This window comes from Charadrius vociferus, unplaced genomic scaffold, assembly GCF_000708025.1.
Source record: "Charadrius vociferus isolate BGI_N301 unplaced genomic scaffold, ASM70802v2 scaffold356, whole genome shotgun sequence".
Lineage (NCBI taxonomy): Eukaryota > Metazoa > Chordata > Aves > Charadriiformes > Charadriidae > Charadrius > Charadrius vociferus.
The window spans coordinates 2,320,701-2,336,324 of NW_009648717.1; the positions used below are offsets into that span (position 1 = coordinate 2,320,701).

Genomic DNA, 15,624 nt, shown 5'->3' on the forward strand with positions numbered 1-15,624 from the left:
AAAACAGGCTCAAGAGAAGTGCTGTCGACTACGGTCAACATTTACCCAATAAGCGTGAGGAGGAATGTGACTCCCTAACTACCTGTAACTTAGCAATCCTGATTTGTTGTGTGCCTCAAAGGGATAGGTAAACTGAGACTCAAAACTGCAAACAGTTGAGACTTTATGAAATATTCGATGGTTATCTAAACCTAAACAGAGTTACTTGGGTACCACTCTGGAAGAGTTCTCACACTAACAAAGTGATTCCTTTCCAGTATTAAATCCACTGACACAGAAAACTTGTATTTATTTTTCTCTCATCTCAAGAAGATATTGTAGGATGAGGAATTGCTACCTGAGAAACTACTAGAATCTTGTAACAACCACAGTAAATAATACGCACTTCCTATACATAAGTTGTAACTTTTCTTTTTTGGACAGAGATCTAACAGGCACAAGTTCTACCATACTTATTTTCCACATAACAGAGACGCATGTTTACACAACACTTACAATAGAAAGCAAGATTGTTACAAGCCTTTCATCCCCCCAACCCCTAAAAATTCGCAGCAGGGGCTGAAACTTAGGATAGGTCAAAATCACTAATTTTTTCCTAATAAAGCTAACAGTCCCTCTATCATCAACGGAGACAGAGTGCCTCACTGAGAGGTGGAAAACAGGCACATCACACTCCTCCTTCGAAACTACAGTTTAAAGCTCCCTCTCCTCAGACTACAAAAGCCACTTCAAGAGATGGGCCTCCACAGGCCAGAGGTGACCTCTGTGCATATCCCACACTCCCCCTCTCACTTCGTCATGAGCTGGCCAAGAAATGGAGTAGCATGCTTTATGCAAGGACCTTTGTCAGGCTTCATCAACTGGCCAAAATCCGCTATATACATACCTATTCAAACTATAATTCTGTGACCTGCCGAATACGGCCCAGAGTATGATGGACCCCAGGTCCTGCGGTCACCTTTAACACAGCAGAAGAGACAGAAGAACCTACACAAATGTACAGCTGCTGGCTGCAACAGCCAGAGGTAGGGAGACCTATAACATTGCACTCCACCCTTCCATCTTTGTTTTTTCCTCCCCTTTCTTCATTTGTCCTTTCTCCGCAAACCTGCCCATCACCAAAAGCCTCAAAGAAAATATCTTTCTGATGTCCCAAAACATAAACAGGTTTATTTAGTCTCAGCTCCATGTATTTGGAAATCCCAGATCTTTCTTCCTTCCACATGCTTTCTTCTGTTCCTTCATAAGAAGTGAAAAAGCTACTAAATCATGGTCTCCCCTAACATCCAGCTGTCCAAGATTTCAAGTACCTTTGTAATGGTAGGACAGTACCTTGTGCCCAAGCTGAGCTGCCTCTCCCCGAGCTGCAGTAGCTATGGGATCAATGAGGTGGCCAATTTCCTGGACGACTGATGTCAGCTGCTCCTGTAGAGCCTAATATAAAGAGAAATTGTCCGTTACTATCACAGCTGTTCTTTTAATCGAGTTGTACCATACCATAACAATCACCCTCAGACCAACCAACACACTTAGAATGCTGTTCAAATGACTGACTACAGTGGGATGCAGAAATCCACGCTGTTAGTTTTCTTTACATACTTGCTTATTTCTTCTCCTTTACCCTGTTTAAACAACAAAAGCCCCGAGATGGGCCTGCTCCTATTTGGATTTATTCGGCAAGTCTGGGGAGAGAGGGGGGAAAGTGGATCCCCTCCTACTCCAGCTGATAGTAGCAAATTGAGGAGTAGGTGTCCTTTCTCACTGCAATGTGACAACCCCCCCAAACTATTCTTGCCCTTCCAAAGATTTAGTATCACTGCACCGATCACAGAAACCAGCAGGAGCTCCGATTTAAAAACAAAGAAACATTCTTCAAAGCAGACAGTACAGCACAAGAGCAAAAATCTCTGCTGTAGACTTTGAAGCTAGTAGGAGAAATTCACCTATAAGGAAAGACAAAGGAAAAATACAACAGATCTGAGGGACAGAGATTTGGACTGACTTCCTGAATAACGTGTGTAGACAGGAGCATAAGAAAAGCCTATTACTGGGCTTGTCAAGACATAAATACTGGCTTTTAATTAGAGCCACTGGCCAGTGGCTGGGGTTTAGCTCCCCCTCATGAAAGGCAAAAGATTTTCGCACTTTATTACATTCCTGTACTGCTTTATAAATAACTGCCATTTTCAGTAACATTTATTTCAGTTTGACATGGTGTCTGAGATTACTTCATTATTTAAATAGAAAAGAATTATATCTATTACATATCTCCTGTACTAACTTCTTTTGTATAGCTTCACTTAGTCTGAAATGTTTCTAATATCTAGCGTTACAGCCCAAAGAAACCACTGGAATACACAAACAGACACGTAATTTCAGGAAGCAATAGTACAAAAAGACACAAAATACCAAGCTGAGATTCTCATCATGTGTTGCTGACCTTTTGTAGGCAGTCTGGCACGACAGCCCTTCCTCAATTAGATAAAGGCTGAAATAGCACAGCATTCGTCTACATTACCACGGGGTGGGGCAGGGGGTAAGAAATTTTTTTTTAATGAGAACATATCAACATCAACTCCAGATTTCACTTATTTAATGAAAAATAGGCATAAAGAAAAATGACTTAAACATTTACATCACTGGACATCTAGTAATAGATCAGTTCCGGAAACATCCCGACTTCCACATGGCAAGGCACTAGTAAAACACTAACTATAAGTTGGTCACATCAGCACAGGAAGTGTAATATATGGGGGGTGGTTAAAAATAACTGCTTTCACCTCTCCTTCTGCCTGGTGATTTCTTTCCAGAAATGATACACTTTGGCTAGTGTGTGATTTTGCCTAGCACGATTTCAGTAAGAATACTTCTCCCCTCACTGGTAGATTGTGCCAAGTGCTCAGCTCCAAATGGAAAGAAAAGCAGCAGAGTAAGTGTGGCTGCTCAGCACGACACTGTCCCCATGCTATCTCCCTTACCTCAACTGAGATATCATCCCTGGTGGCCAGACTCTGACTGACAGCTGCAAGGGAAGCCTGCTCGATGTCTCTGATGCATCTGTTGATCCCATCAATGGAGAAATCACATTCTCGCTGGCCTGGGGCCTTGTCCCTGAAAGACAGAGACAGTAAGCTGAGCGTGGTGGAAAGTAGGCAGGCTCTTTCAGGAATGCACAAAAGCATACTTCATTACCTGACCACACATAAAACACGTGGCAGGAAAGCAACAAGGACAAAAATTAACTTTGTTCTATCTACAGGATTTTGATGTATGTACAGAGTACTCTGCACTTTCACACACACACACAAACACCACTCCTCTCAACAACAACAAAAAAATTATTGTTGCCTCGGAAGAAAAGTGCAAATTCCACTTCTTTGGGATGGCCAGACTGGCCCCATAATGAAGGTCAACATGAAAATGCAATAGACTCCAGGAAGAAATATTCACATTTCTGTACAGTGCGATCGACTGTCCCAGAAGACAACTCCTTAGTTATTAGGTGTTACATTCAGTCCAAGGTATCCTTTAATGAAGGTTAGTTTGGAGGAGTTCATCCTGACATGCAGTTTGCTGTTTCAGTACAATCCTTATCAAAGACCAATGAAACTGTAAACACTCCTTAGTTGTTTATATTTAATCAATATTAAGAGGTTAAGTATAGATCTACACTTTAAAATTTCCAATAAGAAAGGGATAGATAGGTTTAGTCCAAACAATAAAGAATATTCACTTCTTGATACAGCATTCTTGCCACTAAACTGAGAACACTATAGTAAAGAATAGATAGCAAAGGCAATTTATACGGTCTGACCCACCTTAAAAAAACCAAACATATGCTGTTTTGCACGTACTATATGTTGATACGTGATCTGGATGGAGGTAATATTAGCTACGCCTTTTTTATGCTACAGCTTTCTATTACATTTACCTTAAACCAAATTGGAGGCGGAACCAGGGAAGGAGAAAAGAATGCAAAGAACAACCCTACGCTGCAGAGTGCTGGAGTCATCGATTATGATTAAACACCCAGCATAACTGGGGAGGTATTGTGCATCACAGAATAAATAATTTCCATTAGTGAAAAATACCACAGTTCTAATGGCCATACACTATTACTCTTTGTGAACGGCTGCTCAATTACTACGGCTTAAATATAGACACAAAGTTATACAAAAGACATACCTGATAGAGGTGATAAGACTCTTGATAGAATCCGAGACAGTATGGGAATGCCCAGCTAGCACAGACCACGTAGGAGGGTCTTTTGGATTGATAGCCAGAGAACGAGCAGTTTTGATCAATAGAGATGAGCTCTCCAACATTGTTTTGGCAGAAATTAGAATTGGTTCCTGTGCTCGCGATCCCTGTGGTCAGAAAGGTACAAGAACACAAAGAACATTTAAATAATTATTTGAGTTCGTCCATGCTTTGTGCCCCTAAAAATCTGTTTAATTAACAGCATTAAAAATGGCACGATCATTTCTTGTGTCATACTACCATATGCATAGATAGTCAACACAGAAATAGTACTGATATCAGCGCAGTCCAACTGTTTTCTCTGCAACATACTTAAGAAACACTTGTCAAGTTTAGAAAGACACTATCCAGATGAGAAACAAGAGAAACACTGACACTTGTCTAATCATAGAATATGGAGATATCATTGAAAATAAACTTTATTTGTCACAAAACTTGCAAGATCCAACCAAGCGTGCCCTTTTCCCAGGAATTAGTTGGACTACAACACTGTAATTGGGTCATCATCTCCATATCTATTTTATCGCCAGTAATCTGGTAAACCCAGGTACCACAGGCCTGGAAGACAGGCTTGGATCTCAGTTACAGCCCCACAACTTTATGACTGCAACAGTTACTGCATCATGTGATATTGCCAGCTGGAATGGAGGCTGCCAAAAGCAGGAAGGAGCAGTTGCAGAATCAGTAATGATACATGATCCTCTACTTCGAAGCTTTTATGAAGCTCAAAGGATTTATTTTATTATTTATTTTTCCCCTGAGGGAAAAAACCCCACTTTTATTAGTTACTTCAAATACTATTCTGCTGTAGTTGAGGATGAAGAACTCAGGAAAAAAATACAGAAGGCCCATAGAAAGTTATTCTTCCCAGAAAACCAGCTTCTTGTCATGACTGCATCATTTTTGGAAGGGAAAAACCCCAGCGATGTCCCTTCAATCCTTTTCAGAAGTGCTCTTGAGGGAAAAAGGGATATTTATTACTTTACCACATGGAGGAATCCAGCTTACAAGACGTGAGTCACTTGTACTGTATCACTTTACTAACAGCAGATTGGCAGCACTTAATGTAGCCTACCCAGTTTTATCCCACCGGTGCAAAATTCAAGGTCAGAGGTGAAGCAAAAGACAGCAGAATGCCTTACGAACACCCAGGAATGCAGACACGCATTTCAGGGCCAGGTCTTTACACTCACTTCCTCTCTCCCGACACATGATTAATTCAACATTTTCAACTTCTTGAGGGTGGAAGTGTAACATCCTGCCTTACCTCGCTGCTGATCTGGGCTGGTATGCTGACAAATTCTGGATTTGAAGCAAATGCTGTCAAATTTTCCACCGCCTCTATCAAAGGTGCAGTAGCAATTCTGCACTTGTTGCGGTTCTCTTCAGAGAAATCACCATCCAGAGCCTGAAAATTAAATCATGATTGAGTTCTGTCTGAATAGGCTTCTTTGCCAAACTGAAGGAAGATGGCTTAATTCTTCACAGTTTTAAATGGCTGTGTGCTTATGACATGTGAAAGTTCTTCCACAAACAAGGCTGACACAAACAATGTGATCCTTTAAGCACGCTTTTGGGATGGCCAGACTGGCCCCATAATGAAGGTCAACGTGAAAATGCAATAGACTCCAGGAAGAAATATTCATGTTTCTGTACAGTGCGATCGACTGTCCCAGAAGACAACTCCTTAGTTATTAGGTGTTACATTCAGTCCAAGGTATCCTTTAATGAAGGTTAGTTTGGAGGAGTTCATCCTGACATGCAGTTTGCTGTTTCAGTACAATCCTTATCAAAGATCTTTACTTAGCTGGTTATTGACCCTTAACTTAAAACTGCTGCTTTGCTTCACAAGACTGAAAAAAGGTTTTCTATCACTGCACTCTGATGACTTTCATAAAACATATCTCAGCACCTCATGTTCCAAAGGGTGGGAGTGGCTAACAAGTTGGTTCTTTCCTATAAACTGATGTAAAAAAAAAAAGTTCTTTTTTTAAGCAAACCAATAACTTATTGGTCTCATTTTCACACGAGTCAGCTGTGTGAAACACCTCTTTCATGGAAAAGATTTCATCTCTTTCTCATCGGAAAGATTTCAATATGAAGGACCTTCTGTATAATGTAACAAAACCTCCCAGTTCTAAGAGCATAATTATTTTAAAAGACTTTCAGTAGCAGACAGGCTAATGGCTTCCAGAAGGGTTTAAGACTGTGAATCCTCTATGGCTTAACAAGTATTTCTGCTTGCATGAGGAAAAGCTGTCTCCTGCCAAATTGCAGGCAGGTATCTGGAAAATAAAAGATTACTATTAACAGGAGACTATTAAACAGCAGCAATATAAAAGGCTTCTGTTTGTTTCCCAGTATTTTTTTTCTTTATTTTTCTCTTATAAATACGGTAAAGCTGTCACAAATACCTCCAACAAACCTCCAGATATTGACCAATGTAACACCATTAAAAGGCTTCACATTCAGTTGTTTGCAGATTACTCACATGGTGCAAGCTCATTCGGTATACCAACACAGTGGTGTCTCATACTGGACAGGCCAGCTGCCTCTCCTAACACTAGTATCGCCCAATTCTTTCCACCTTGACTACAGCACAGTTATACCACTGAATGTGTTTTCCAGTTCAGGTCTTCAAAAATGTAATTAATCATTTCTGAAACCATGCATATCACAGAAGGTAAAAAGATATTTCTAACTGTTCTGATTCTGTCTCAACGGAAAGAAATAAGAAAACCAACATAAAAGTAGAAGGAAGTACAATTAAGCAGCATTTGTACCTTGATAGTTTTAACCAGGTTAGCAGTGCTGTTTGCAACTTCCTTGGCAGACTGCACAAAGTGTCTCTTGGCAACAGGATTTGCTGTCTTTGATGAAGCGATGCGACAAGCATTGCACAAAGCAGAAGTATGTTTGGCCACAATTGTGGCAGCTGATAATACCTGTAAAAATAGATGGCACAAAACAAGCAGATTGTCAAAGGAGCATGACAGCTACTAGACTCCAGCTCTGCAAAGTCACAGTTCAAATCCACGCAACAGTTTCAAACCAAAACTCCTTTGCTTGGTCCTAACAATGACCATCTCACTGCAGTCCTCTGGAATCACCTGTGACGGGCTGCTTGCTGGATCTACCAAATTCTGGCAAGCCATCTGGATTGCTTGATTGGCTCTGGCGAACTGAATTGGGTCAACAAGACCCTGCTGACCAGCCTGACTGTTGGGATCTGAGATGCCAACCAGGTAAGCAGCCTAGAAATAGAGAAAGGAAGAAAACAATGCTAAAAAACAATGCTAAATCCGTCTTGGTTCTTTGATAAGCTTGCCCTATGTCATAGCACATGGTGGTCAGAGATTATCCAGAAAACATACTGTGAAGTACTGTTACCTTTTTTTTTTTTTCAGTAATAAATCTCCAGAATCCTCTGGAACCAAGAAAACTTATCCTTATACTTGTGAAATTTATTTAGTCAAAACAAAACTCTCCACTGTTTAAGCAGCTGGTATCCCTGGAAACATTCTTTTTCACTTGCATAGCCAATGGAAAGAGTTTTAATGGTCACAAGCAGCAGCAAATTATTTCCTGGATTAGCCACAGTTAGAGGTGGTGAGGGTTTTCATCAAGCCCAAGTAGAAAACCAATTCACAGCAAATGCAATACTGCTGAGTGTAGGACCCATCAAGTCTGCAGTTGCTGGTCTCACTGCAGCTCAAGATGTCTGATGGCCAAACTTTCTTTCTCAATAAATAAAGTCTACAAGGAGGAATTGTTTGAACTGTCAAAACTGTATTTGAAGGTTTCTTGATGAATTTCCATTACAGATAAAAGTATCTGTCACCTTGATGTGCCAGTAAGGCAATGCAGGGTCAGATGTGGAGAAGATCAAGTCTGTACTGAGACATTCCATATTTGGGGAAATCAAGAAGCAGTTTCCAGATCCAGAGCACGATCCCCCACAGCCAAATCCTTCATTGAAGGGGCCGTATCAGCTCTCAAGAGTTCAAGTCACCCAGTTATCAGATCAGTGAAACCACATCGACCAGTTCCAGACTCTAATTTGTTGCAGTAGCTTAAGAATTTCAGTTATTTCGAAAGTATCTGAACAGCTGAAACAGATTGCTTATTATTTAAAATGTCTGAAATTAGTAGTGCTCCTTACGAATCTTTCCAAGCTAAATCAAGCTTGATTCACTCATTTTAACTGTGGCTGGTTTTTGCACACTTCTCTATGATAAAACAGTTCAGCGCTTGAGCTGCAAACATGAATCCCATATGCTGCAGCTTTGACATTTGCTTTATCCTCAGAAAAGTTTCCTTCTCGATGTCATTTCCCTTCCTTATAAAATATGCATGTTATTGCACTCTGCTGCTTCTGCAATGTACAGCAGTGTATGCACAATTTCTGCGGATCTACACAGAGCAGGCCACCTAGTACAAGGTCACCATTTGTTGGGCCACATAGAAGTGAATCTCAGATCTACACACCCACAACATGAGCTTTCTAAAAAAATAAAACCCATATACTTACTTTACAGACTTCAGTAGCTTACCTGAGCTGCTGCCTCTGTGAGGCCACAAAGAGCCTTGGATGCAACTCCAACGCATTCTCCAAAGACTAAAAGATCCCCAGTTTTTGCATTCTGGGAAATGCCCGCCATTGATTCACCAAGAACCTCAGAAATTAAAAAACAAAGTTACCTTCCCAATATGCTTCCCTACCAAAGGCAAGTGATTCCTGGCCTTGAGCCATTTCTGGCCCACAAACTTCTTTGACTTGGCTCCCAGAAATTTTAGCTAGTTAATGACTTCACTGAATTGGGTACATTCCTCTGCGTGGCGTAAGGGATAACATATGTAGAACAACACTGGATTGACGGTGCTGAACATAAACACCATTATAGTGCAAATGAGTAGGAGAATACAGTATAGCCCTCATTATTTTTGCTATCATCCACTAGTCATCACAGCTATCTTGGCGCTAGATACATTTCATGAATTGCAAAACATGACAACCAATCCCACAGCTGCTTTTTACACATCTGGGATCTTCTTTACCCCAAATTCACTGAAATTCAGTGGAAATGAAATTGCATCTAGTCTGCTGGAACCATCTTAATGGCAGAATACACATTTATTCCCATAGTATCTCCCACTGAATTCAGTTTATTTTCTTTTAAAATTCAAAATAAGATCTGACTGCAGTAGAGCATTAGATGCAAGTTGACATGCACATCTATTAAGCACTTTCGTTTTCTTTTAGAGAAGGATCTGAGAAAATTCCAACACACCAATTAATAAGGGCAACAAAAGCAAAGCTTCAAAGACAGATGTATAGCATGGTATGTTTAAAAATAACTTGAGAGATTTCACACAGACTTTCTGATGTGCCAGAGTATCTGGACTCTTCAGACATTTGTCCAAGCTATTTTCCGCAGAACGATACAAATGATATTTCATTGCCAAGCCTCCCATTTACGCTTTGGGTCATTCTCACATAGCTCCAGTCAAAATACATGATGAAAGTATGACATGCTGTCTAATACACAGGGGAGTAAAGGAGAGGGGTGGAAACTTTAACAGCATTGCATACCAGTCACTTAAAAATTTCTTACCGAGGCAATATACCTAAGTGACCAAAAATTGAAAGTTTTATTAAGGAATGCAGAATATATTTTAGCCATAAACGATGTTCTGTGTTTCTAACATGTTTGATATGCATGTGGAAACTTCCAATAATCAAAACGCACTTTACAATTGGCACAAAGGTGAGAAAAGGAAATTACCTTTGAGTTTTCCATTACTCCCTCAATACAATCAAAATACGAGAGATCGCTCACAGGTTCATTGGGGTTATCCAGCATTCCCTTAACTGTCTGAAATAATGAAAGATACTCTGATTATTGATGGAGCCTAAAATACTGCACTGAGAAGAACATAGACCATCACAACTATCCTGCTTATACCAGTGTAATCTTACAACTTTGTCTCCAGCAAGCCAACAAAACTACACTCACTGAGGGCTCACATACAGATGAGCATGCTACACATTAAATGCTACCCTCCATTAACTAAACTGCAGTAGCTACACATTTATGCACTATGAATCTGTTGAAAGTATAGGCTAATTTGGTTTACCTCGTGTTTGTGATGAGTGATTTACGGTCAGTTAGCAATGTTCAGCTGACATGAGGTAATTTGGTTTTCTGTTAGTTGTTAACAGTCTAATACCTGTTTTCAGTACCATTTTAAGTTTCATAAATGGAATTACAAGAGCGATTAGGGAAACCAGCTACCATTTACTGAGTACTGTCTAAACACACAAAGGCCTACCAAACTAAGAGTAAGTCAGCAACCTGCCTGCCTCTTACTACTGTCAAAAGATTCCAGCAACATAGCTCCCTCTGCCAGAAAACTACACGTACTAGTTTCTGAGGTGATTCTGATTCCTGGAAATACCAACATGAAAGTCAATCACATACTCATTGAAAAGAATTGATGCATTTATATTAAAAAAACACCAAACAACTTGTAAAAGGCTGTAAAATGCAGCAGACCTACTCTTACATGTAAAAAATCTGCAATATGCCTTCTTCCAAGTTCGAAGGAACACTATTCTCTGCCAAGTATCAGGGAGAAAAGACTTAATCTTTCCGATGAAAGCGAAATCACTAAGTATAGAAAGATACTAACATCTGCATCTGATGTTTGCCTTCCACCTGAAGGAAATGTAGGCATGATTTTAAACCCTTAGACTTTTCTCATAACTAAACTGCTAACATTAAGATACACCTACGGCACTTTTACCAGCACAGCTATTGCTTTTTAAAAGCTATAGTCTAATTTAAAGCCTTACAGTAATTTAACTGTGAGAGCAAGGTGATGTGAGGAAGAAGTCATATCTAGAAAACAGTTTCCAGTTGCCTCTCATCTCTTTCTCAGTTCTCATAAACATTGCAGCAGCTCCTCATTGTTGTGCTCTGTCTTGAAATTAACTTGTAAAGCAAACAAGTTCCTGCAGCAGTTGCACTACTATGGAGACAGCAGCCCTCAGAATGTAAGGAAAAGGAATGGCAAAACACAAGCCAGCATAACTTCCCACTGACACATGTTCACTATTACTATAACACCTTTGTCAATCTTTTCAGCTGAAAATTTGGGCAAGCTTAGCTAACTCATTGGAGGCTATACAGTAAGGTTCTCGCTAAGCACTGTTTTCCAGAGTCTCCAGGGAAGACTACAGAGCATACTGAGAGTCTATCAAATCCAAGCTGAAACACACTCTTACTACAGAAACAATACTTTTTAGTACTTTCAAGAAGCCTTGGGGAGACTAGAAAGAGTAGGTGATGAATTGCAGAAATGAAGGGAAGAGGTAAGAGCCTAATCAGTGTAAAAAACTGAAAGTTAAGACTACTAAGAATGCTTTCCCCAAAATTTGATAGGTTCCTCAGGTGACTTTGATACCAGTCTTCAGTCTCCTTTCAGGACTGTGTGGTTTTGCCTTAGTTTCCCTTTTGTCAGAAATTAATCTGATTTTATCCACCCAGGCTTTTCTCACTAACTGTCCCTCTCAGGCAAGTGTACAGATCTTCCTTCTGCCCTTCCCAGGTTCTGCTTGCAAGCCATGCTATTCGCAACAGAACGCTCTACAATGGCTTCTTAAGGCTGTTCTGCCCCTAAACTTTCAGTTTTCTGTGGCTCGTTAGCTTGGAATTTTGACCTTTCACTTCCTTGCTGTTTTGCAGATCTCTCCCCATTAGTCTTTCAGGAAGTCCTGAGAAATGGTGCTTCATTCCACCCGGCTGCTCCACCCCTACATTCTGCAGTGATTTTGGGCAGCCATAACATTATGGCACAATTTTCAGTTTTCTCTTTCTATTATAATTTGGGCTTGCTGCCACTCCCTTTAACTAAGGGGAGAACACTTCTAAGCTCAAGTAGTTAAGAATTCAAAAGTACAAAGAAGCTTCTAGGCAAACTCCTACCAATATTTTGGGATGGTGACTGTAGACTTGCATACTACAAAAGCTCACAATATTCTGGGATGCGCTTGCAGTCACCTTTGTATCTTTTTGATACCAAAGGGTAGAAATAAAAAGCTTGAAGATGTTTTATGTTCTCTACACAGGCCTGTCATCTCTTGATGTTCTGACCTTGACAGCAAACAAACATTTAGTTTAATTAAAAAGATGCTATTTCCTACTATTGTAAGCAGCTATCTTTCTGATCAGTGCACAGCCTTTCAACTGACCTGCTACCCAGTATTTAGCCAAACATTTCACTCATGAAACAGAACATAACTTGCAAAAACCTGTATTGACACACATCGTATCAGCTTGGCTGTGACAAAACAGACAAGGCATCAAAAATCTACACTAAGAAATGGCAGGGAGTGACAAGGTAAAAGATGGTAAACATCATCCTAAAGTGGTATGTCAGTAACAACATTCTACAAGCAGAAAAATCAGGATTCTGCAACTCCCTCCAGTGCACTGCCAGTAGCGGTCATCTCGTTATGATTCTTCCTTAATTCATATTAAGGAATAATAATAAGGGCTAAACTGTACCTTTTGAGGGGCAGGGAAGAGGAGATGGGGACAGGGCAGCAAACTTATTTCTGGCCAAAACTACCAGATGTTCACAGAGGTTCTGCGCTTACCTCATATGCAATTAAAACCCCTGACACATATCAAGTGAGAAGACAGAGAGAGCAGCTAATTGGACAAAAAGAAAAAGGGAAACATTCGGGCCCTATTTTTTTCATAAGAATTTTGAAATGTAGTAATACCTCCAGTTCTCTGAGTGCATTATCACATTCCTTCTGCCCAGGAGCTTGCTGGGTGCACAGTGTGATGAGCTGGTTTATACTCTCAGTCACAGCTCTAGGGAGAGTAGAAGGAAAAAAGGCATATATTAAAGTTAAATTATTCCTATTAAAACTATTTTTTCATTACCTGTACACTGCATAAAGATTTAAAACTTTGATGTTCTACTAGGTGTTTTGTTTTCAGTGTTTGGGGATTAACTGTATAATAAACAGTTTACCTAGCTAGAGACCTCTTCTTTAACAAGGTTCATAGGCACAAAAACATTCTCACTAAAACATTTGATACTGGTCCACACCTGAAAATCTATCCCTTCAGTGAAAACAATTGAGAAGCTAGCCCGGAAGAAACAGAAGCTTCATCTCACAGCAACAAGGTTTTGGCTGCAGGGGTGGCTTCTGTGAGAAGAGGCCAGGGGCTGCCCCATGCCAGGTACAGCTGGTTCCAGATGGCTCCAACAGACCCACCACAGGACACAGCTGAGCCAAGCTGGTGGCACCTCTGGGGAAAACACCATTAAGAAAGGGTAAAACACCATCTGGCAGCAGACCAAGGTCAACCCACTACACTAGCACAGTGACATAACTTCGCTGCTAAAAGGTATTTTTGCATTTCTCCATGTCTGACAAACTGAATCATTTCTCAACTAGCACCCCAGAAGTCTTAAAAGACAGACAAGCGGCCAGTATGTCAAAAAATATTTGAATGTAAAGTCATATTATATACCCTTTGCTAGGAAAGTTTTGTGTCTTGTATGACATACTGAATTACATGCACAATGCTGCTATGTATTTCTATAGTCTTAACAAGTTGCTTTTTTTCCTCTTCAAGTAATCATTGATATTATCCAAGTCAACATGCATCAGCTCCCTTAGGTTTAAATCCACAGAGAACAAGATATTTTCTATGGGAGTTCATAGTTCCAGTGCTCTTGAACACAGGCTGAATCTGACATACAATATAGTCACTACCTGTGTTTTCCAATGAATGTTCTGATATTAAGCAATATTAATGATAATTACATTAATTTTAGACTAACAGCAAACCACCCAGAAAAGTAGCTTCTAGAAGAGGCTTTGCAGGAGGAAGTAGTAGTCTGCCGTTTGTTGTTATTCATCAAAGATAATTTTCTATAGCTCGGCATGTTGTCACCAATTTGCAAAAACTTAGCTTGTATTGTGACATTATAGTGGAACGCAAGTTTTTTTGTGTTGTTTCTCATGGCAAATTAGAAAATGAGTGAAATCGGAGTGCACGAAGAACATGCTTTCCTCTGACCTTGAGAACTCTGCATGGCATTTGGATTGTTTTTTCTTTAAGAAAACTGGCACTTGATAACATGATTGTTAACATCAATAACATGATTACCTAGATGGATGGTATTATACTCTTATAAAAGGAAACGGGATGTGCTTATTCCATATACACCAGGTTTTATGCTTAATTCCAGGGCAAAAAGAATGGAAGCTACTAGATATATTTTTTTAATTGACACTCATATCTTTTTCAGTACCTTTGGCATCCTCACGGACCCCTCTTTCCTGAATTCTTCTGCCTTTTAGGACTGTTACATATATATGTCTTTTGTCCTGTCTGGCATACTGTATTATACATATGTAGTCCTGCTATATATTTATATAGTCTGTTATATCAAGTTTCATTTTTTTCTTTAGCTAATCATTGATATTCTCTGAGTCAATATGTGTGCGTGTGTGTATAGAAATATTTTTACAATTATTATCTAGCTCTGAAAAACAGCATGTATGGCTTCATCAACATACTGTCCATACAAACAATGGATTCTCGACCTCCTGAACATCAGTGATTTCTATGCATCAGAAAAATGTCATTGCATACAGACATATAAATAGATGGCAAAAATGGAAAGGTCTGTTCACTCCCACAGAAACTTCATGCAGAAATATCTTGTCCACTGTTGATTTTAATCTAAGAGAGACAATGCCCGCTGAGTCAGAGAATATCAGCGATAAAAGAAAAAACTCCAAACTTGATAATAGCCTAGAATTGTCAGCTTGGTGGAGGATGCAGTGTGGTCTCATGAATATCATTACTACACACCAAGTACCTGTACCCAGGGATACACCTAATGTACAAGCATTACTTTTAAAACTACTTGGAAGCAGTAGAACCAGGAAGGTTGCTCCTCAAACACCAACCCCAGAATGAAAAAGGACTGCTAGGACTCTAAAAGCCACATTTGTTTTTATCAAATACAGCATATAAATACTTGGATCGTGCAGCAAACAGCCCGTTGCAGTCCTCTGAGACTGTCAAAGGAAGTCAATAAAAATGCCTCCACAAGGAGGCCAAAGCTACTGAAAAGGTTGGGAGTGTCTATTATAGCTGGAACAAATGGGGAAGAAAGGAAAGAAAACACAAGATTAATCCCACTACTGTAAAAGATGAGGGGAAAAATGAGAAGATAAGCCATCTTATAAACAGGAAGCAAAGAGAGCTGTACCTCTTTTTTTCATTTTCATGAGAAAAGAGAAAGTAAAAATAGTTGACCTTCACC

General features: G+C 39.8%; 1 protein-coding gene across 2 annotated transcripts in view; it reads right to left on the reverse strand.

Annotated features, from left to right (window-relative positions):
* The window catches only part of TLN2 (talin 2), a 111,249-nt gene that overhangs the window by 44,925 nt on the left and 50,700 nt on the right, over positions 1-15,624 (reverse strand). For both annotated transcript variants that reach the window (XM_009886691.1, XM_009886690.1), the window contains exons 30-38: positions 13,052-13,145; positions 10,047-10,136; positions 8,814-8,936; positions 7,371-7,514; positions 7,044-7,205; positions 5,528-5,668; positions 4,186-4,367; positions 2,979-3,111; positions 1,333-1,434 (exon numbers count right to left, since the gene is read on the reverse strand). In XM_009886691.1, the coding sequence (XP_009884993.1) occupies positions 1,333-1,434; positions 2,979-3,111; positions 4,186-4,367; positions 5,528-5,668; positions 7,044-7,205; positions 7,371-7,514; positions 8,814-8,936; positions 10,047-10,136; positions 13,052-13,145 (1,171 nt within the window). The remainder of the gene's footprint in view (positions 1-1,332; positions 1,435-2,978; positions 3,112-4,185; positions 4,368-5,527; positions 5,669-7,043; positions 7,206-7,370; positions 7,515-8,813; positions 8,937-10,046; positions 10,137-13,051; positions 13,146-15,624) is intronic.